Genomic DNA, 23,646 nt, shown 5'->3' with positions numbered 1-23,646 from the left:
AGTACAAAGAAAACTTAAAGAACCTTTGGGAGGGAGGTGATGGAAACTTGTGCATCTGATAAATGGAATGTAAGGCGAGACGGTGCATATTGAACACAAGTGATGCCAAATGAGCGGACCTACCTGACGTAAGTTTGTGTAAATGCGACTGATGTTCTACAGTGTGCCATCTATCCATGGGCTTTCTCTTTAGTCTGTTTCTAATGTTGCATTACTTGTAAAGTTGTGCACCTGGCCCTGAACTGCCTGTGCTTTTATGCACAGGGCAGCAGGGCCCCAATTGTATGCATAAACTGGTTTTCTGTCACCTGTCCGAGCAAGTGGCTGACGGACGATAGCAGAAAGCCTTAGGGAGATCCAGGTCTACACCTTCCTATCACTACTTGTGATGGCGATAATCAACATAATCATTATTCTCCCATGCATTAGTATACAGTGAAAAGTATTGTTTCTTGCACGCTCTACAAACAAAGCATACTGTTCATAGAGTACATGGGGGAGGAAGGAAAGGATAGGGTGCTGAATATAGTGTTACAGTCACAGGTAGGATGTAGAGAAAGATCAACTTAATGCAAGATCGGTCCATTCAAAAGTCTGACGGCCGCAGGGAAGAAGCTGTTCTTGGGTTGGTTGTTACGTGTCCTCAGACGTTTGTATCTTTTTCCCAACGGAAGAAGGTGGAAAAGAGTATGTCTGGGATCTTTGATTATGCTGACTGCTTTGCCGAGGCAGCAGGAAGAGTTAATGGTGCTTGCCTGGGCTACATTCACAACCCTATGTAGTTTCTTGTGGTATTGGTTAGAGAAGGAGCCATACCAAGCTGTGATACATCCAGAAAGGATGCTTTGTATGATGCTCTGTAAAAATTGGAAGGTGTGAGGAGAGCCTCATTGATCTGCACTGCCAAACGACAATATTTTCTCCTGTATCTTTTTCTAATTATTGATTTACACTTGTGTATATCTTGCAGCTCCATCATGTAATGTTGAATATTGGGAACAGCAAGTCCACCATCTCATAAAGAGCATTTCTTCAGAACTACTCCAGGATTATGGCGAAGAGTATATGTTAGAGACAAAAGATCTATTCTTGAAATACATCACAACTGCCAAGGAGGACTTTAGCCCTGTGATTGAAAGTATCACCGATGCTATCCTCTCAACAAATCCGAAACCAAGATATTACGCTGGACAAGCAATTATCATTATGTACATCTTTCTCTGTATTTTACCAACATCATTAAGTGATTTAATTTTCAACAGGTTTTTCTTATTTAAGAAAATCTTACCAAAGGCTTTACAAAAGTAGCGCCGCGTGAGAAAATCAGATATTGTGAATAATTTCTCCTCCAAATTGACCAGTTGGTCTGATAATCCTCCAATGAATTACTTGCTCAATTGGTAACAAGTCCATGCACATAAGTGACTCTGCTGGGAAAAGTGAGATGAGAGGGAGGGGAAGACATGGGTAATTTTCACTTTCATTGTCTGGGTGTTAAACTGCCCATCCGTAATAGAATCCCTCCCACCTCCTCCAATTTTCCAACCCATTGATTCCAATCATTAAAGCTGAAAATTGCTCCAAGGAACTAACACCAGGGCATTTTGTATATAAAACGGCAGCTGTAGAAATACAGGTGACTTTTTTTTTAAACGGTCAGTAATGATTATACAAAAATGTTCAACAGGATCCCAAGTTCCAAATGTTATTTAGATGTTTTTGAATATGGCTTGTCTACTGTACCTTGTAAATATGGGTTCAATGTGCTGTAACCCCATAAGTTGCTACTTTGGAAAAATAAAACTCCTTCGCATAAATTGGGCTGGACCTTTTCTTGTGGGACAGAGATTTTTGACGTTGCAGCCTGAATTTTTGGGAAAATCTGGGCTGTTTTATAGCATGCTTTGTTTTAATCTTCATCAATCAGTTGAAGTTGTGGTTGTGGATGAATAAACAAAGACAAACTTCTGAACTTGGCACGAAACAAGTACCTCCAAGAAACAAGTCTCTCCAAATAAGTAGTCTTACAAATGCTACACACCCTCTGAATGCAAAGATATATTAGATTGTGTCCAAGGATAGAGGAATAGATACTAGGACTGGGAATTTCTTCCAGTTAAGAGGGATCCTCAACACTTTTTTTTAGGAACATGTTGTGAAGGGAATGTTCCTTGTTAAAATGAACCCTCTCCATACATTATCCATTACCTTCAAAAGAATTGAACTATTTGAATTATTCCAATGTACTTTAGAGGGATTAGCGGGTAAAATATGTGGGGGTAGGGCCTGGGTGGGATTGTGGTCGGTGCAGACTCGATGGGCCGAATGGCCTCCTTCTGCACTGTAGGGTTTCTATGATTTCTATGACTTTCAACATTTAAAAAAGCACATTTTGTTTAATGAATATCTAAAATGAGGCATGATGTTACCCCCAACAGAGCTTAGAGCTGTGTTCTATTGCTGCTTGATGTCACTTATTGACAAACCTCTGTCAGTTGCAGCTAATGAAAGTCAGACTTTCTGCTAGCTTTCAGGAAGTATAGCCTGCTAGTCTAAAAACAAAAAAAGTAATGGCGATAGGAACCTCTTGGCTATGACTGTGGTCTTTTATTATGGATACTATACATTCGATCCTGTAAATGTATGTGTTTGTTTGTCATTTATGCTTTGAACACCAATGATATGAACTCCATCATGAAGCACAGTTTAAACCCTTGTGTCCCTTGTAGCCAAAGCTGCAAGTATTTATACTTGTCCAATATGACGCATAACCTGCCTAATTTTGAAAACTTCTAGATTAGTGTTTTTTTTTATATATCCATTGTTACCTTTGGAACAAAACTTGCAGAGTAACTGAAAACTTGGTTTCTTTTTCTTTTAAGTCAAAATTTGTTCAAAGTACATACTAGGGTAAATTCAGGAAGAAAGCAGAATGACCTCGTCTGCACCATTATCATGAACATTACTTTCATACCTGCAAGTTTAATTCAGAAATATAAATGTTCCAAGCTTAAAAAAATGTTTTTTTAGAATTTGAAAATGAAATATTTGACGGTCAGGTTTAATTTAGAATCACAAATGCCAGGGGCTTGAAGAATATGAAAATACAGAATGTAAAAACATGTGACTTACACTTTTTAATAAAAAATAATTTTCAAAGATTAATGGCTGAGTCTTTTTGTGCGTATGCAAGGACCTTGCTGCTTGCTTTACTTCCCAGGATGGAACAAAATATCCAGGTTCTTTCTTTTGCAAAAGAATGACGTGTGCTATGATCTAGGTCCATATGACATATTTTCCTTTGTAATTGTTTCCTGTGCTAGGGTACCAGATCAGAAACCCCAGGGTATATTGTGAAGCCAGACCAGATCCCAACAATTTTTTAGTTTTGCCGTTAATGTGAGGATAAGATGTTTCGCTCCCAGTGCGATTCCACTGACAAACTAGGAACAAACTTTATTTAACAACACAGTTTACCTATAACAAATGACTTAGCGTAACCTTTAACAATTGAACAATACTTAAACATGATAAGATACGATTCTTAACTGCTAACCTACAACAGTTAGTTCCAATCAAGCAATATTTCTCTTCGATACTTAAACCCCTCTTTAAAATTATTTAGCAAAACACAGGCCCACTTGCTTTGACTTAGGTTAACAGTCTTGGAGTTTTCAGAAAGCCTCTGGAGATAGAGTCAGGCACATTCTTCTTCCACTAGCTCCAGGCAACAACTGCCCTTTTTAAAAATTGGAAATGAAACTGTTTTCCTGAAAGCTTAGCTTCTCCCATTAATGACATGACCCTGTCCCTGTCAATCGACCTAATCAAAAACTCACATGACTCTGCACACCTAATCTAAAATCCCAGGAGAACTTAAATAAACAAAAGGTCCATTGACTCTACAAAGTAACACATTCATGGCTAAAATCAGGTATTATCCTCCATTCTCAGCATTCGAGCTACATGTTTTTCTGGACATATTGACTGTTTTCAACAAAACACTGCCTCTTAAAGGAGTCCCGCCTTAAACATAAAATTAACCAAAATAGCACAGTATCATCACACCTGTATTGCTTAAATTCAAAAATAAAATCACCATTGTCCCAGATGACCATAGGCTGCTTTGAGGGGGAGAGCTGACTGGTGGTGATTTTAACCTTGGGATTGGTACACCTCAGGCGATGGGCAAGCCTCCATGAAATAACCTCAACTGGTATGAGAATTGAACATGTGCTGTTGGCATCGCTCTGCGTCACAAACTAGCTGTCCAAGCTAACTGATTCCCATTACTAAAATAAATATTAGACCAAATATCCTGCATCAGTACGGCCATGGCTTTTGGGAAAACATGGTTGAGCACTTATTTGCATCATCACAATGTAAATACTGTCCTGGCCAAACCACTGTCCGCGATATGAAGCAACCTCCATCAAAGCTCCATAATTATGGTGCATAAATTAACTGCATTGTTACGTTAACTCCCTGAGCGCTGGATGTAATTTGCAATTGCAGAATGCATACTCTCCATCACATAGTATTTGCATTAGTTATAGATTTCAAGTGCTGATTATAAAAAATGAAAATAAATCTGCAGGACCATTTCTTGATAATGTCCTGTTTAAAGCAAGTTATTTTGTAATTAAGTTCATGAATTAGATGATAAATCTCCATTCTGTTAAGTGGCTCTACTTAACATACAAGCAAACCGTAGGATCTCGGAGGACATATGGCACCCAAATAGGCCATTCATCTCAACCAATCTAGACTGGTGTCCATGCTGTAGTTGAGCTCTTCATCTTTTCTCATCTAAATCTAGCATTGTAACATTCTCCTTTCATATGTTTGCCCATTTACCCCATAAATGCATCTGTCCCATTTGCTTCAACCACTTCAGTGAGTTCCACATTCTTACTGCTTTTTGGGTGATTTAGTTCCTGTTGAATTTCTTGGTGACTATCTTATCTATTAATGGCATCTAGTAAAACTCTTCTCCACAAGAATAAACTTCTTTTAAAACACATTTTGAACTCATATGAAGTAAACACACTATAAAGGAGCCACAAAAATAGCATATATTTCTGTAAGGTGTTAAAAGTTTCACCTCTAAATTCTGGTGGGGTGAAGACAGATGAACCTACGTCCATGGTTTGGCCATGGACTGCAGTTTGGGGTGGATATCAGTGGCAGGATTTTGCCAGCGGGCTTCTGAACCCTGCTGTCAGGCTGGAATTTTGGTCAGAGGCCTGCACTCTGTGTGAAACTGTCACCCATAGGGCAGCCATTTAATGGCCAGAGGTTCAGACTCACCACCCTGAGGGCCAGTCCCACTCACCTGAAGAAGGGGCTTGGAGCTCCGAAAGCTTGTGTGGCTTTTGCTACCAAATAAACCTGTTGGACTTTAACCTGGTGTTGTTAAACTTCTTACTGTGTTTACCCCAGTCCAACGCCGGCATCTCCACATCATGGCCAGTCTAGAAGCAGGGGGGACAATCTGAGTTCCACAACTTAAGAGGGAGCAATAGGTGGTAATGCCAGTAAGTGAGGGAGAGGATGGGTCAAAATGGAGGCCCACTCTCTTCAACATTTTAGAAGTTAAATTAAAAATGGCTTTTGCTACCAGGCCATGGTGTGGCAGTGGGGGGTTGGAGGGGCTGTTGGTGGTGTGGGGTGAGGGTTGGTTAACAGTAGGGTTGGAAGGAGTCCCTTTATGATTTAGATAAAGGGATTAAATGTATGGTAGCTACATTTACCAAGATAGGTAAGAAAGTAAGTTGTCATGTGGAGGTAGAGTCTGCAAAGGGATACAGGTAGGTTAAGTGAGTGGGCAAAAAGTTGGCAAATGGAATATACTTGTGGGAAAATATGAACTTGTCCACTTTGGCAAGGCGAATAGAAAAGGAGGCTACTATTTAGTGTGCAGGTACTGCCGGTGATTAGGAAAGCAAATGGAATATTAACATTTATTGCAAGGGGAATGGAATTTAAAAATAGGGTCGTTTTTCTTCTGTTGTAGAGGGCCTTGGAGAGTCCACATTTGAGAGGAGATTCATTCCACTCATTCCTGGAATGAAAGGCTTATCTTAAGAAGAAAGGTTGAAATTGAGCATTGGAGTTTCGAAGAAGGAGAGGTGATCTTACTGAAACATATATAATCCTGAGGGGATTTGAAAAGGGTAGACACATGGATGTTCCCAGTTGTGGGAGACTAGAACCAGAGGCCATAGAATCCCTACAATGCAGAAGGAGGCCATTCAGTACATTGAATCTGCACAGACTCTCTGAAAGATCATCTTGCCCAGCCCCTACTCCCACCCTCCCCTTAGCCCTGTAACCCTGTGCATTTACCATGGCTAATCCACCTACCCTACACATCTTTGGACTGTGGGAGGAAACCGGAGCACCCGGAGGAAACCCATGCAGGGTTAAAATGGTACTGCAACAAATATTTTTTATAATGAGGCATTTCCTCTTGACATCCTTTTCAAATCTTTACTTAATGATTAGAGATGGCTGCAATAAATTCTGACACAAAGACGATTTCGCCAGTAAATCAGGGTCAGTACGATCAGGGGAGGTGGGAAACTGGGTGCATTTCTCTTTTTTCATCTCTGATCCGATTGTACCACCTTACCTCACCAAACGATGGGCAGACAAGGTCGTAAGATAGCACCCAGCCAGTCAGCACCTGTAAACTCAGTACATGTATACTCAGTACACGCAAACTCAGTACATGTATACTCAGTACATACACACTCAGTACATGTATACTCAGTACATACACACTCAGTACATGTATATTCAGTACATGTATGCTCAGTACCTGTATATGCAGTACATGCATACTCAGTACATGCACACACAGTACATGTATACTCAGTATGTGTATACTCAGTACTTGAATATTCAGTATGTGTATACTCAGTATATGAATATTCAGTACATGCATACTTAGTACATGTATATGCAGTACATGTATACTCAGTACATCTATATTCAGTACATGCATATCAGTACATGTATACTCGGTACCTGTATACTCGGTACATGATATTCAGCCATATTCCATGCATGGTGGAGAAAATGTTAATGATCCTGGTGGGTTAGGGAAAGAATGACGTGTAAATGTTATTGTTTTTTTATGATCAGCAAATATCTCAATGTTCTTTCCAATCAGTGGTGCATTTTTTGAAGTTTAGCCACTGCTGCAAAGGAGGAAAAGTGGCAACCCGTTTGCACTCAACAAGTTCCCACCCACAGCAATGTGATAGTGAGCACATAATGTATTTTCTTCCAACGTTGATTGAGGAATAAATATTGGCTGGACACCGGGGAGAACTCCCCTCCTCTCCTTCAACATGGTGCCATGGGATCTTTTACATTCACCCAGTCAGGTGGATGGGGCCTTGGGTTAACGTCTTATTTCTCCCTTCATACTCAAACAGTGCAGTTGTCCATCAGAACTGAGACTGGAGTGAGCAGCCTTGACCTTGACTTGACTTGAACCCAGAACCGTGTGCCTCAGAGTCAGGAGTGGCACCCACTGAGCCACAGCAAAGGGGTCACACATAAACATAGATTCAGCCATTTTAAAAGGTATTTGTCCAGTTTTTGAATATTTAGAAATATCATGAGGATTTATATTTTCTATAAATATACAGTGTGAGGTCTTAATCCCCTCACACATTTTTATAGGAGATTCAAGATTTTGAATTCTTAAATTTGAATTCTAACAATATATGTTACCCGTCAGAATTCTTGAAAAAATTGTTTAGTTAGTTTTTCTGCAAATATAAAGCTTCCCACATTTGCATCTGTGATGATAAGGATAAGAAATGATAGCGTTTACATTTTTATATCATCCTTGAAAGTTAAAATTATTTTGAATAAATAGTGTACATTGTAATTTCTCAACATAAATTAAAGCCATCATTGGACATTTCCCATTTAATGGCTTACTAAATTTGAGGGAGTAAATAAATGTAATTGATTCCAAGCAGACAGGATTTTGAAAAATGGTTATTCATTGGTAAAAATGATATTTCTGGTGGTAACATTAAGAGAAAATAGTGCAGCACCTGATGACTAGTAAGTTCTGGTTAAATGACATGTGAAACTGTAAAGCTTTGAAGTTACGTATTACCTCAGGTTCTGAGTATGACTCTCTTAATCAAAGGACTCGTGCATTAAACAATTCATTTATCTTTGCATTCTGGGTTACTGATCAAAGCTTTCCACCTCTTGTAAATTGCTTTGGTGCTGGTTCCCACCGGGATGACAGATTTCCAAACTGAGCGAAGTTTGAGTGACGCATTGATAATCGAAAATGAACTAAACTGGACCATCTGATTAATTTCAAATATGAGCAACTTCGTTCTCAAATGGACCTTTCCCTTTGTAAACAGAAGGTTGAGATTTCAGCCAAAAATTTCTGTGTGGTGCCTGGTGCCTATTAATGAACACATAGCTGCATAGAAAGGTAACTCATTAGTGTTACTTTTAATGTTCAACTGGTGCGCTGGATGAGGGGTCAGAAAAATATCCAACACCCTTGTAACAGGGCGGCACTGTGGCACAGTGGTTAGCACTGCTACCTCACAGCGCCAGGGACCCAGGCTCAATTCCCGACTTGGGTGACTGTCTGTGTGGAGTTTGCATGTTCTCCCCGGGTCTGCGTGGGTTTCCTCCGGGTGCTCCGGTTTCCTCCTACAGTCCAAAGATGTGCGGGTTAGGTGGATTGGCCATGCTAAATTGCCCCATACTGTCAGGGGGAGTAGCTAGGGTAAATGCATGGGGTTATGGAGATACGGCCTTTGTGGGATTATGGTCAGTGCAGACTCGATGGGCCAAATGGCCTCCTTCTGCACTGTAGGATTCTATGCAACAGAATCACCATTTTTTTTCTTTTCACACCAGACTATTGCAGAGTTACTAATTCACGACCATCTTGTGGTAAGCACATATTGCCAGAGAGATCAGCATACCACCATATTCTAATACAGTCTAATACACATCTGTGACTCATGAATCAAATCCGCTTGATCTTCACGAATAAGCAAATGTTTAGTGTGTTAAGCCAAAGTCCAAAATGCACCTCCTCCACAAAAAACCTCAAATTCACTGCCAAGCAAAATGGATTCCATATTCCAAACGAGCGTGAAGCTATCAATACAGAAGTTGCTGGAAGATCGCTATGTCAAGTTGCATGAACTTGAAGCATTACTCGACTTGATATAACTTAAACTGGAATTTGTTCTGACCTGTGGTCAAAGGATTAAAGAATTCTCTGCACTTTGGACTATTGTCGTGGCTTAAGAGTTGGACCCCTTCCAAGTTTACAGTTAAGCTGTTATAATGACAGAATAAGCAATGGCTTTTAGCAGACACAGTTGCAGCAGAAAAACAGTTTGTTCTTTCTTTTAATCCCAGTAACCTCAGGCAGGAAAGGATTTCATGCTAGCGGCACTGTTCAAAGGAGACTTGTTTGTACATTATGGGACGATAATACTATGGATATTTATTTGAGGCTGGTCTCTGTATAGAGTGAAGTACAGCTGGCAGGGCTGAGTTATGCTTTCAGCTTTACATTAGGCCAGTAAAACCCTGCAGTTCCTTGCATGTGTGCCTCGCTAACCACTTGCTAATGGGATTATATTTCCCCGCTTCATTTCTGGCCTTTGTTAGGAAAGAGCTGATGTTGTAGCTTTTCCTCAATTAGAAGGTTAGAATTGAAGGGCAACCTTGCTGTTTCCAACAGTTTACTTTCATGTGGAAATTTCATTATAACTGGAGTAATTGCAGCGGAACATACTCGATCACAATCAAAAGAAAGTTAGATGACTGAGGAATTACTCTAGCAGTTGTGAAGAGTACAAAAAGGGCCAAAGTTAATTCTGAAAGGAATATTTAGATCTTGCTCATGAGTTGTTGTCTATAATTTATTTTTTGTTAATATCACAATCCCAATTTCAATAGCTATAGAGCATGGTGGCACAATGGTTAGCATTGCTGCCTCACAGTGCCAGATATCCAGGTTCGATTCCTGGCATGGGTCACTGTCTGTGCTGAGTCTGCACGTTCTCCCTGTGTCTGCATGGGTTTCCTTCGGGTGCTCTGGTTTCCTCCCACAGTCCGAAAGACGTGCTGGTTAAGTGCATTGGCTATGCTAAATTCTCCTTCAGTGTACTCAAACAGACACCGGAGTGTGGTGACTAGGAGATTTTCACAGTAACGTCATTAATGTAAGCCTACGTGTGATACTAATAAATACAAAAATTGCACAAAGACAACTCTATAAGACTGACTCTTGACTGCATAGGTACATATGTAAAAAAATACCATCTATACCCTCAAATTACGATACTTTCCACTGTTTTTATTTTGTATTATTGTATAGAGTCCACTGTGTCCACTAATAACTTTTAGAAATGTTCTGTCAACATTTGCTTTAACAAAGTATCTATATTTAACAAAATGATCTACATTTTCATCAAAAAACCTGACATTGCATTTTATAACAGTTGGCCTAGCATCCTCTGCTAATCCACTGTGATACAGATTCGGAATGAATGCTACTAAGGATGACAGAACTGAAACATGCACATGATTTTTCTGGCTGCTTTTGCAGAATTGGTTAAAATGTTACAGAACAATTTTACATCACTTCATTCCTCAGAAATGTGACTTCAAAACCTCAGCAACAAAGCAGCGCCTAATGTCAAACAGCTCCATCTCTGCTGGGGTTTTGTCCACACCTAGGATTCCAACTACATGGATCTCATGCACACTGAATTCTCCTTGAGTTTCAGTGAGGAACTTGAATTTTTCCAAGTTAGATATGCTGCAATCAGCAAAACTGATCTGTCCTTGGGCGGCACGGTGGCATAGTGGTTAGCACTGCTGCCTCACAGCTCCAGGGACCTGGGTTTGACTCCCGGTTTCGGTCACTATCTGTGTGGAGTTTGCATGTGTTCCCCATATCTGCATGGGTTTCCTCCAGGGGCTCCAGTTTCCTCCCAAGGTCCAAAGATGTGTGGGTTAGGTGGATTAGCCACGCTAAACTGCCCCTTAGTGTCCCAGATGCATAGAGGTATTAGTGGGATAAATATGTGGGATTACGGAGATAGGGCCTGGGTGGGATTGTGGTTGATGCAGACTCAATGGGCAGAATGGCCTCCTTCTGCACTGTAGGGATTCTATGAAATCTGGATATCATTATTTTAGATTTTACCATTTGCAAAATGGGAGAAAGTGAAGTTTGTTTTGTGAGTTTCATAAAGGCTAAACAAGCTCAAAATTGGTTACTTCTTCGTTATAGAGGCAAAGTATTGTGGATGCTGGAATCTGAAACAGAAACAGAAAATGCAGGACAAACTCAGCAGGTCTGTGGAGAGAGAGAACAGAGCCAACATTTCATGTCTGGATAACCCGTCATCAGAACTGAAGGCAAAGAAAATCAGATGAGATTTATACTATGGGGGTGGGGGGGTGGCAGTAATTGGACAAAGGGAATGTAAATGGTGATGATAAAGGCTAGGAAAGGTGCTAAGAGCATCCATTAAGACATCAGAATGGAAGATCAAAGGTACAGATTGTTGACGGGTGACCTGAGGAACAGTTCCTTGTTATGAAGTATGGGGCAAGATGATAGGCAAGGCCATAAGTTAAAGCTTCAGGAATGACGTGTGCAAGGCTCAGTATGATTTCAAACCTGTATTATAGAGCAACCGCCCATTATAGTGGCTCTGAAATCAGCAGGAGGTCAGCCAGTCCTCAAAGCCAGCTCTAGAACCAGGCAGCTAGTTGAAAATCTACTTGTTCAGCTAGCTCACTCAATTGCGCAAGAGAAATTGTGATTGAGATGTTCTACTAGCTGTTTAGATGATTTTAAAGTCCCTGTTACGTCAAAGTATTGCATAACATTGGCTAAACTTTCATCCTCTCTTTCCAATTTGACTATTTTGATGGTGTGCAGTTGAGAAATGTTAACGTGTAAATTTGAATATTATACACAATTTTTTTAAATTGTGGCTTGTGCGGCAGAAGAGTAGAAGAGTGATGGGTGGAATAACTTTTCCCCTTTTCCTCACCTCGCAGTTGTCTGCAACAAGGCATGTTTCAGAGGCAGTTTTAAAATCCTTTGAGTGCTGTGACTTTTAGTAATTGACATGAAGCAGGCTTTCAGGTAAGTTTCATTCAGAAGAAAAGATAATGGGCAGGACTTTATGGATCCACGGCTGGCAGGAAAATCCCAGCCAATGTTTATTTACACAGCACCTCAAACACAATGAAAAGTATTCACTCCCTCACTCTGGACAGACGCAGACACACAAATAGAGAAGAATTCTAGAGAACAAAGTATGTATCTAAATTATCAGAATAACAAGCAAGTCACGTCCATTAATATTCACATAGCACAGGCCTGAATGGGTTCCCTCTCGAGGTTCTTTAGAGATGAATGGAATTCGTAAGTCTTTGGATTTCTTGACGAGGTTATGACTGAGTTTTGGTACAGATGAAAATGAATTATTCCTCCTCACACTGCCTGATGATTTCCACACTGATCTGTCTCTGCCTGGTTCTTTGACTAATAAGATTTGTTACCTGAAGACAGTTTTGATCATGTGACCACACAATCAATACATTTGTTGTCCACATCGATGATTTGAAGTTAGAAACCATTGCTATGCAATGGGTGTTTAATGGTAACTATTCACACCTGCTTGTGCTGAACTGGTTTCTCTGCATCTGTTTGTTAAGGGTTGAGCTGATGGCCACTGCTTCTGCAGGGGTGGCTCTCGATTTTGAATTTTGGTAGATACATAGACAATGGGACTGTACATTCCACAAGCAGTTTCATCTCCAGCAAGCCTATTTCAAAGAAAAGATCCCCACCCATGGGCACTTACATCTTAAGAACTTTCCAGAAGCATGTTGAGATATGAATGAAACCTTGTGCATGAATCATGGAAGCCATCACGGAAGATGGCAGCCATCTTTGATGTACATTGTCCACTTTTTTTTCAGAAAATTCACATTTACTGAAGACTGCATCGCGAAAGTTAGGAATATGATACCCTTACAGGGCATGTAATTCCTGTACTGAATTTAAAAGGGGTAATATCACAATCTTCTTTGAGCCTCTTACATTTACTGTTTGGGGTTCAGAAAGGAACTACTAAAGAGTAGTGAGACATGGAATCTAGAGATAGGTACAGTTGGTGAAGCAGAATATTAATCACAGGCTAATAACCCAATTTTAAAGCAAGTGGAGTAATAACACACAACTGCAGTTAAAAGGTCCAGACGATCCTGAAAAAACATAATCAGATATTTAGCTGCTGCAGAAAAAGCACCAACACTATTGTATCAGATCGAGGTGCTGAAACTATAAGATTGTGAAGCAAGCAAGCAGAGAAGAGGTGGAAGAGCAAACAGCAATGGTATGGGAGAGAAAAAGGAAGGAATAATGTGGAACAATCAGTACTGAGAGGGCACCACTTACCCAAGCGATACCAGAGGATTGGGAGCAGTTTAGAACTCAGCAAAGGAAAACTGAGGGACTGGTTAAGAAGGGCAAAATAGAGCACTAGAGTAAGATTGCAGGGGACATAAAAACTGCCTGCAGAAGTTTCTATGTGAGGAGTAAAAGATTGGTGAGGCCAAATGTAGGTCCCTTACAGTCAGAAACAAAGAAGTTTATAGTGGGGAACAAAGAAGTGGCTGACCAACTAAAGACATACTTTGGTTCTGTCTTCACAAAGGAGGGCACAAATAAGATACCAGAACTGTTGGGGCCACAGGGTTTAGTGAGAGGGAGGAACTGAAGGAGATCAGTATTAGTAGAGAAAAGGTGTTGGGGAAACTGATGGGATTGAAGCCTGATATGCCTGATAATCTACATTCCAGAGTACTTAAGGAAGTGGCCCAAGAAGTAATGGATGCGTTAGTGCTCATCTTCCAAGATTCTATAGACTTTGGAACAGTTTCTACAGATTGGAGGGTAGCTAATGTAACCCTACTATTTAAAAGGGACAGAGAGAGAAAACAAGGAATTATAAATCAGTAAGCCTGACATCGATAATGGAGAAAATTCTAGAATCCATTATCAAAGATTTTATAGCAAAACGCTTGGTAAATAGTGCTAGAATAGGACAGAGTCAGCATAGAGTTATGAAAGGGAAATCATGCTTGACAAATTCTTTGAGGATGTGACTAATAAAGGTGATAAGGGGAAGCCAGTGGATATATTTGGACTTTCAGAAGGCTTTTGACAAAATCCCACAGAAGAGATTAGCATATAAAATTAAAGAAGAGGGGATTGGGGATAGTGTATTGAGATGGATAAAAAAAACTGGTTGGCAATCAGGGAACAAAGAGTAGGAATAAACGGGTCTTTTGCCAAATGGCAGGCAGTGACTAGTAGGGTACTGCAGGGATCAGTGCTGGGACCCCAACTATTCACAATATATATTAATGATGAGGGAACTAAATGTAATATCTCCAAATTTGCAGATGATGCAGGGTGGGAGGGTGAGCTGTGAGGAGGATTCAGAGGTCTTTCAATGTGATTTGAACAAGTTGAGTCTGTGGGCAAATGAATGGCAGATGCAGTATAATTTGGATAAATGTGAGGTTATCCACTTTGGGAGCAAAAACAGGAAGGCAGTTTACTATCTGAATGGCCATAAATTAGGAGAGGGGAACGCGCAACGAGACCTGGCTGTCCTTGTAAACTAATGAAGGTAAGCATGCGAGTGCAGCAAGCAGTAAAAAGGGCAAATGGTATGTTGGCCTTCATAGCAAGAGGATTCGAGTACAGGAGCAGTGATGGCTTGATGCATTTATACAGAGCCTTAGTGAGGCCACACCCAGAATGTTGCATGCAGATTTGGTCTCCTTACCCGAGGAAGGATGTTTTTGCTCTAGAGGGAGTGCAGAGGTTTACCAGACTGATTCCCGGTTTGGCAGGACTGATGTACGAGGAGAGATTTGAGTCATTTAGGATCGTATTTGCTGGACTTCAGAAGAATGAGGGGGTGGGATCTGATAGAAATCTATTAAATTCTAATGGGACTGGACAGGGTAGATGCAAGAAGGATATTCTTGATGGTGGGGCTGTCCACCATTGCCGTTATAAGGATACAGGGTAGACCGTTTAGGAGATGAAGAGAAATTTCTTCACCCAGAGTGAATTCCACAGATTGAACACTATCACAGAAAGTAGTTGAGGTCAAAACATTATATATGTTTTCAAGAAGCAGTTAGATATAGCACTTGAGGCAAAAGGGATCAAAGGATATGGCAGAAAGGTGGGATCAGGCTATTGAGTTGGATAATCAGCCTGATCATACTGAATGGTGGAGCAGGCTTGAAGGGCCAAATGGCCTCCTCCTGCTCTCCATGTAACTACTATCAATTATGTTGAGGAGTGAAGATAGTAGGAGTTCCTACATAAATTACATTAAGGATTGTGCTAGGAAATGATTCAATTGTGGGGGATGTTATGGTCAGCAAAGAAAAGGAACTGAGGGAGTTTGACTGGTTCGTCAGAGTCAGGAAAAAGCTGTGGAGCCAAACCAGACCAAAGTATCACTGGCACGAGCCCAGCAACACGTTTTTCCACAGCGTGGATGAGGCAGTGACCTTATACAGGGATGAGGTGGTTCCTGCTCCCCTGTAGCACCAACCTGCCAGCAAGCTGGACTCGCTCCACATGACAATCAGCGGAAGCTCTGGAGCTAGGAAAGGCTCAATAAAGAGTGCAGAGAAGCTCAAACCACCTGAGCATCCTCAAATAAACAGCCAAAGTGATATAGATATGATGATTTTATCTGTAAAGGCAGTTAATGTTTCAGAACTTGAAAGAATCTCTAAAGAAACTGAATTTTGCAGGTCATGCATTGTGTGTCAGTTTATGTCAGAATTGCTGCTAAACACTATTGCAAACATTGATTTATTATTTTAGTAATCTTTTAGTAATAGATGGGCTTGGATATTATATGTCTGGTCAAAGAAGCTGTTCATATTAAGTATGCTAGACCACGCACTAAACTATTCAGGCATATTTACATTCACATTATGGACATCCCGACCAACACAAGATAAAATCAAAGTGAACATTTCAAACTTAAGTTCATCATTGAAAATCAAAAGTAACTGAGCGACAAGAAGTGGAAGAGTTCTGATTGTAGTAGCTTGGGCATATTGATCTGTTGTTCATCTCAGAATTTTTATTATTCAGATGTGTCATTTTAGTATTTTTGATCAGTTTGTTTCCTTTGGGGATGTCGTTCTGTTCAAATATATTTTAAAATCAGTAAATCTGTACAGTTTTTTTAAAAAAGTAAAACCCCTAGGAGCTCTAGTCATGGTAACTGTGCATTAAAGCCAGATGGGCCAGTTTGTGAAATGTCTGTGATGGATTGAGGGTCAACCAGCTTATCCTAGTCACCTTGAAATTGGCAGAAAAGCAGCAGCTGGTTTTAGTCAAATCTAGACAAATTATTCAGCAAGAAATCAGCAGCACTGAGCTCACTGACTGTGCACTCGGATGGAGGCATACACGCAGTCAATGAGTTCCAAATAAGAGTCTGTCCGTGAACTAGAACATGGTCAGTGTTCCCAGCATGAGTTGCATGGGGTGGGGCGGGAGGTGGGGGGGGGGGGGATTCAGAAACAAGAGTTAACCTACAAAAGGGCCGGAGAGTGCAGTTTATTTTCCTGTTTTGAAGAGACAGAAGCAAGATTGACTTCATCTACACTTCACACTGCCTCGGAAAAGCAGCCAGCCTAATCAAGGACCCCACGAACCCCAGACATACTTTCTTCCGTCGGGAAAAAGATACAGAAGTCTGAGATCATGTACCAACCAACTCAAGAACAGCTTCTTCCCTGCTACCATCAGACTTTTGAATGAACTTACCATATTTTAAGCTGATCTTTCTCTACAACCTAGCTATGACTAATGCTATATTCTACACTCTCTCCTTTCCTTCTCCCCCATGTACTTTATGAACAGTATGTTTTGTCTGTTTAGCGCACAAGAAACAAGACTTTTCACTGTATCCCAATATGTGACAATAATAAATCAAATCCAAAAAGATGAAGTCGAAAGTGCTTTGAGTGCCACTTTGCATGTTCTCTTGTTCTGTTAAACAAAGCAGCTTGATCAGTCATACTGGCTAAATGTTTCTCAGTTTTTCTTTTTAAGAATGAACCAATATATGAAGGTTCAGGTAAAAGACATTATTCAGTTTAATTCATTAGCAGCCCCATCATTGCCAGATAATGCAATCTAATTGTATTACACTGTCATGTAAGATAGTGGGCAGTATGTCACATGCCCTTGTAAGGGAGCACACAAGATCCATTAGGGAGATCAGAGATGGAGAGGAGATAGTACAATTGAACAATTTCTCGCGGTGATCAGTACAATGGTTGAAAAGCAGCGTGGAAACTTAAGAGAATCGCTAAAGATTTAACTGAATTTTGCAGGCTGTGCAGTGTGTGCCAGCTTATGGTTACACCACAGAATTGCAGCAGAACACTATTGCAAACACTAATCCAATATGAATGGCTTTTAATAACAGATGGACATAGATATTATATGTCTGGTCAAAGCTGTTCATATTAAACATGTTAGACCATGTGCCAAGCTATTCAGGCATATCTGCATTCATATTACGGACATCACAGCCAACACTTAAGTTTGAATGTTCACTTAGATTTCATTTAACCAGCATCCTAGCATTAGGTCATAGACCTGAAACATTAACAGTTTCTCTCTCCACAGATACACCTAAAAAGAGGTCTCTCCACAGATACTGTCAGATTAACAGAATATTTCTAACACTGTCAGGTTCTAACACTGTCATGATGTCTTAGTTAGTTGCTTACTTGAGAGTGTCAAATAAAATAATTTTGATTGACCCCCATGTCGTCCTCAGAGGCATTTAATGGCACAAGCATTGACCAGCCAGAGAATTGGGATAAAGTATTACCATTTATTTACTGCTCACAGGGAGGTACCCCAAGTACCACAGAATTCTCACCATCTTGTTTACTACCTAGGTCAGTGATGGGCAACCTGTGACCAGGGGCCACATGCAGCCCTCGAGACATTTTGTTGACTGTTGTCCAAGATTTGCCACATTCCACTGATTTATATCAGTGTAGTTTTTTCCTATCGCTATGACTGAAGGGATACGCATGTAAAGCAGGAGCAAGTGAGATGTGTGCTATTTGCACATATTGGGCATGTCCAAAGCACAAATATTTTTGTTTTTTACCACTTGAAGTTAATGACAATTCTATTGATATACAAACTAAGCATTTTCTATAACTTCATGTGAAATATTCAGCATGCATTAAATGTTTTTAATCTTATTGATGGTTAGCGAACAAGCCTGATTTCAATCTTGCAGCCCATTGAGACAAAGGAGGACCACTCTGCTCGCTAGCCTAGGTTGCCCATCAATGGTCTAAGTACTGGTTGGACAGTCCATTCACATTAATCAGAGAGTGTCAGGTAAGCCTAGTACAGAATTTGAACAAACTGATTGACATCACTCAATTGATTAAAATGCACAGGAGAATCTACAGTCAGGACTCACTTTGACAAATTGTCAACAGCTCAAGGGAGATAGTATTTGGTACAATCCACCAGTCGTTGGGATGTGAGACCCATATACCTGGCATCACAACCAACCATACTTAACCAACCTGTGCTTGCAAAGCTCAGAACATAGTGTCCAACATTAGTTGTGATTCCATGATTGTACAGCACTTACTGAACAATCCTGTGTGCTAAGAATTACTCTCAACCAATTTATCATCAGTCAGGCTTGCAATGCGGCTCATTTTCGCTTGCTAAAAGCTACATATATTCATCTACAGAGCCTGTCCATTGCAAACAAAGAACATTTCCAGGCATTGCACCTTTTTCAGTTAAACAAAAGCAGGGGGGAAACAACTGTTCTCTAGTCCAGTCTCATGGCAACACCTCAACCAGCCAGTCAACTTGCCTTTTTGTTATTTTAAGATAACTTTTGGGGGATAACTGGTTCCTAGTGCATGCTCAGTGGAATGCCTTATCCAATCAGTCAGTGCCCTTGTCTCATGTAGTACAAATTGCTGTCCCCTTTGAAATATGATATTCTTGCATCTGACCTGATGAGTGCGAGATGAAAGATGAGTGCGAGTACTGGGAACTTTATGACTTGCTTGAAGGGACCGAGTGTGATGTGCCCAAGTTTGGTGACAATATAAAACCAAGTGGAAAGGTAAGCTGTGTGGAGGACACAAATAATCTGCTAAGGGATATAGGCATGTAAGGGTGTAAGCAATTGGCAAATGGACTATGTGTGAAAATGTAAGATTATTGATTCTGGTAGGAAGAAAGGGCACAATGAAGGTTCACTGGCGTGAAAGAATTGTCCTATGATGATAGAGTGTTAGCCTGTTATTATTCAACCTAAGGAATTTAGAAGAATGAGGACTGGTCCGATTGCAACACAAGACTTGGAGGGGGCTACACTGGGTGGCTGCCAAGTAGCTGTTTCCCCAGGAAAGTCCAGGGTACAGTCTCAGGATAAACAAACAATTATTCTGGACTCATAGGAGGAGAAATTCACTCAGTGCGTTGTGAATGTTTGGATTTCTCTACCTCAGCTGGATACTTAAGACTGAGATTGATAGATTTTTGAACTCCAAGGGAATTGAGAGATATGGGAATCAGGTGGGAAAATTGAGTTAAGGTTGATGCGCAGTAGGCCAAGAGGGTCACATAGCCTACTCCTAATTTCTTATGTTCTTAAATTCACTTCAGTTTGATACTCTACTGAGGTGCGTGTGTGAATAGGACATGCAACTGTACAAACCAGACTGAAGAATTAAGACATGTACAGTCAGGATCAGAAAGTGGAAGCAACAATATTTAACTCAATGCCAACTCATGTACAGAAAGGGAAAGTGGGAGGGGTGGGGAAGCAGAGATTAAGGGACAGTATAAAAAGTTTTTATATTTAAATTTTATTAAATTTCCGATAATTAAAATTTGAAGGAATGAGAGTGCGTTAGTGTGAAAGTTATGTTGTTACTTTGCCCATTTCAGTCATGTTACAATCCCACTAAAATAAATGAAAAGAGCCTAAAGGTTTGTCTTCTCCAGGGCTAACACTTCAAAAGAATCCTGACAAATGGAAGGTGCACACTCCAAATACACAGATATTCCTGCATTGCCTCATCATAGAATCCCTACTGTGCAGGAGGACATCATTTGGCCCATTGAGTTTGCATCGACCACAATCCCACCCAGGCCCTATTGCCGTAACCCCACATATTTATCCTGCTAATCCCCTGACACTAAGGGGCAATTTAGCATGGTCAATCCATCTAACCTGCACATCTTTGGACTGTGGAAGGAAACCCACGCAGACACAGGGAGAAGGTGCAAACTCCACACAGACAGTGACCCGAGGCCGGGAATCAAACCCAGGTCCCTGGGGCTGTGAGACAGCAGTGCTAACCACTGTGTCACCATGCCGCCTTATTAAAATCTGAAAGAACTTCAGGAATCTTCTAGAAAGCTTAATGAATCAAAGTGGAACTTTATTCTCCCAAAGGAATTGAGAACTACGGGAACACTGCAATTAAATCAAAATATTTTCTTCTCATTTCATATTCTATTAACTTGTGAGCGGCCAGTCTGTGTGGAGTTTGCACACTCTCCCAGTGTGTGTGGAGTTTGCACGCTCTCCCAGTGTCCGTGTGGAGTTTGCACCCTCTCCCCGAGTCCGTGTGGAGTTTGCACGCTCTCCCAGTGTCCGTGTGGAGTTTGCACGCTCTCCCCGTGTCCGTGTGGAGTTTGCACGCTCCCCGTGTCCGTGTGGAGTTTGCACGCTCTCCCCGTGTCCGTGTGGAGTTTGCACGCTCTCCCCGTGTCCGTGTGGAGTTTGCACGCTCTCCCCGTGTCCGTGTGGAGTTTGCACGCTCTCCCCGTGTCCGTGTGGAGTTTGCACGCTCTCCCCGTGTCCGTGTGGAGTTTGCACGCTCTCCCCGTGTCCGTGTGGAGTTTGCACGCTCTCCCCGTGTCCGTGTGGAGTTTGCACGCTCTCCCCGTGTCCGTGTGGAGTTTGCACGCTCTCCCCGTGTCCGTGTGGAGTTTGCACGCTCTCCCCGTGTCCGTGTGGAGTTTGCACGCTCTCCCCGTGTCCGTGTGGAGTTTGCACGCTCTCCCCGTGTCAGTGTGGAGTTTGCCGCTCTCCCCGTGTCCGTGTGGAGTTTGCACGCTCTCCCCGTGTCCGTGTGGAGTTTGCACGCTCTCCCCGTGTCCGTGTGGAGTTTGCACGCTCTCCCCGTGTCCGTGTGGAGTTTGCACGCTCTCCCCGTGTCCGTGTGGAGTTTGCACGCTCTCCCCGTGTCCGTGTGGAGTTTGCACACTCTCCCCGTGTCCGTGTGGAGTTTGCACCCTCTCCCCGTGTCCGTGTAGAGTTTGCACGCTCTCCCCATGTCTGCGTGGGTTTCCTCCGGGTATTCCAGTTTCCTCCCACAGTCCAAAGATGTGCAGGTTAGATTGATTGGCCATGCTAAATTGCTCCTTAGTGTCTGGGGGACCAGCAGGGATAGGGCCTGGGTGGGACTTGTTGGTGCAGGTTCAATGGCCTCCTTCGCACCATAGGGATTCTATGATTCAATCTACATCAACTCCAAGATCACAAAAGTTTAATTGCTGCTGAATTAAAGCTAATTCAGACCATCTATAATTGGTTGTAAAGGTTTATTGACCTGTCCTTTATGAAGCTTATTTAGGATGAACACAAATGTATAACGGGAAATAAAGGTTACTAAAATTAAATGTTTTGAACTGTACAGTGGATAATTTTAAAGACCATTACTTACATTGCATTATTGAACATCTGCTTCTAAATTGGTTTCACATTTTAAAATATTTAATTTTAACTGGATATATCTGCCAGGAAGCAGCCATCACTTTATTAAAGGACTTGATCACAAATACAATGTACAGCAGTTAACAAGTCACAGAATTTTAAATTTCAGATCAAGAATTAATCAGAATCACATCCTAATTATTACACAAAACTCAAGAGCTTTCTATACACGGCACATGAATTACCAAATTGCACATAGAAATACTTCACTCCTAGGTCCCTATCAAGAATCTACCATTTATTTTCAAATTTCGCATTTTATGCTTCAACATAATGAACAAGCAAAACTGCTTGTGACCATGGGCCCAGCCAGCCAATTCTTCCCTGAATGTAAACAAGTTTGTGGTGAATGCTGGAGTAATACTCAAATACCTCATGCAGAAGTGAAAGCTCCACGAACAACAGTGGCAGAATAATTACATCGTACGCTGCACCTCAATATAAACAATCTTCAGCTAACCATTGCAGTTTGGAGCATTTTCTGAAAATAAAACATTGCACTTACGAGAGAAACAACTACCATTGATCACAGAAGATCATTATATAAAGACATTCAAACAGTTGAAGAAATTGCAATGCTGACCTTCTGATCTATCTGCTCACCCTGATTTTGCATTGCAATTAAGACGTTGAAATATTAGTCCATTAAAGACGTTAAAGCACTGACAGAATGGCAATATTGCCAAAAATATAAGGTAATAAAGCGCATTTCTCAGAGTTTTGGAAAAATTAGCTTTAAAAATACAATTAATGTTTATGCATATGGTAAATCAACTTGCCAATGCTTCAACAGATTATTATAAATTCGGCCATTAGGATCTGGAGTTAGTTTTGTTTTAGCCTTATTTCCAGGAGCAGATTACAAGTTAAAACGTCAGCAAAGCCTTTAAAAAAAGTGAAACATGTGAAATACATCCAGGAAATTCAATGCACACTTTACAAAAGAAAACATTTCAACTAGAAACAGTAAAGAGATGAAGTGGAATTAGTATTTGATGTATTGGGGTGGTGGGGAGTGTGGGCAAAACTGGAATTCAGAAGATTGGAATATAGTTATCAATCTTGGCCCTGTGCCTTTGTGCAATACACTCTGCAATCCATACAATGTTCCTGCATTCCTGTTCTTTAAGCTTCACGTATGCGTAGAAGACCCCAAAGTGGAATTGGTTCAGGAATGCCAACTTGTTCAGTTTAACCTACAAAATAATCCAAAGTTAATGCCAGCCATGTAGAATTCATAAATTCTGTTGACCCCAAAAACGTTTTAAAATCAAAATATTAAAGCAAACAAGTGCAATGGAGGATCAGAATCTTTTAACTTTTTAAACTTCTTCCTAAGCCAAATATGAACTCCAGATAAAACACTTGTTCCTCAACTTCTTGCAACAGCCCTGCACAATAAGCTTGTGTGAAAAGTAGCTCGAGTTTGATGATTCACCAATGAATTGGAATAATTTTAACACATCTCCATACTTGTACAGAGTGTTCATTTATCGAATCTAGTTCACAAATCACACCATCCCATTGGGGTGTTTGTCTTGCTGGTTTGTGATGCATAGATCTTGCGGACAAGCTCAAATTATATTTTAATGGGCTTTAACAAATCAAGATTAAGTGGCTGTTCTTGATTTCTTCAAGTTTTAAGTGTTTCTATCAAGTACATGCATTTTTATAGTCTTAAATACAGCAAAACATC

General features: G+C 40.9%; 3 protein-coding genes across 4 annotated transcripts in view; 1 reads left to right on the top strand and 2 right to left on the bottom strand.

Moving 5' to 3' along the window:
* The window catches only part of hsd11b2 (hydroxysteroid (11-beta) dehydrogenase 2), a 167,881-nt gene extending 164,718 nt beyond the window's left edge, over positions 1 to 3,163 (top strand). The window contains exon 5 of one of the 2 annotated variants that reach the window (XM_078210991.1): positions 971 to 3,163. In XM_078210991.1, the coding sequence (XP_078067117.1) occupies positions 971 to 1,308 (338 nt within the window). In that variant the 3' untranslated portion in view covers positions 1,309 to 3,163. The remainder of the gene's footprint in view (positions 1 to 970) is intronic. The other variant, XM_078210992.1, reaches the window with a different exon arrangement.
* A 7,193-nt stretch (positions 3,164 to 10,356) lies between these two features.
* LOC144492681 (uncharacterized) lies at positions 10,357 to 21,719 on the bottom strand. The gene is made up of 2 exons (XM_078210990.1): positions 20,540 to 21,719; positions 10,357 to 10,896 (listed from the first exon to the last, which is right to left on the bottom strand). The coding sequence occupies exon 1, from the start codon at positions 21,584 to 21,586 to the stop codon at positions 20,678 to 20,680; it is 909 nt and encodes a 302-aa protein (XP_078067116.1). The 5' UTR covers positions 21,587 to 21,719; the 3' UTR covers positions 10,357 to 10,896; positions 20,540 to 20,677.
* Positions 21,720 to 21,759: 40 nt separating this feature from the next.
* atp6v0d1 (ATPase H+ transporting V0 subunit d1) overlaps positions 21,760 to 23,646 on the bottom strand; it is a 38,171-nt gene continuing 36,284 nt past the window's right edge. Inside the window, exon 8 of the mRNA XM_078210988.1 lies at positions 21,760 to 23,146. Within this exon, the coding sequence (XP_078067114.1) occupies positions 22,985 to 23,146 (162 nt within the window). The 3' untranslated portion in view covers positions 21,760 to 22,984. The remainder of the gene's footprint in view (positions 23,147 to 23,646) is intronic.

This window comes from Mustelus asterias, chromosome 4 (genome assembly GCF_964213995.1).
Source record: "Mustelus asterias chromosome 4, sMusAst1.hap1.1, whole genome shotgun sequence".
Classification (NCBI taxonomy): Eukaryota; Metazoa; Chordata; class Chondrichthyes; order Carcharhiniformes; family Triakidae; genus Mustelus; species Mustelus asterias.
Note: the sequence above shows the minus strand (reverse complement) of the source record. Positions and strands in the feature narration are given on the sequence as shown.

Coding starts and splice junctions, on each gene's coding strand:
- LOC144492681 (XM_078210990.1), bottom strand. CDS start 21,586: ATGGCCAATCAATCTAACCTGCACATCTTTGGACTGTGGGAGGAAACT.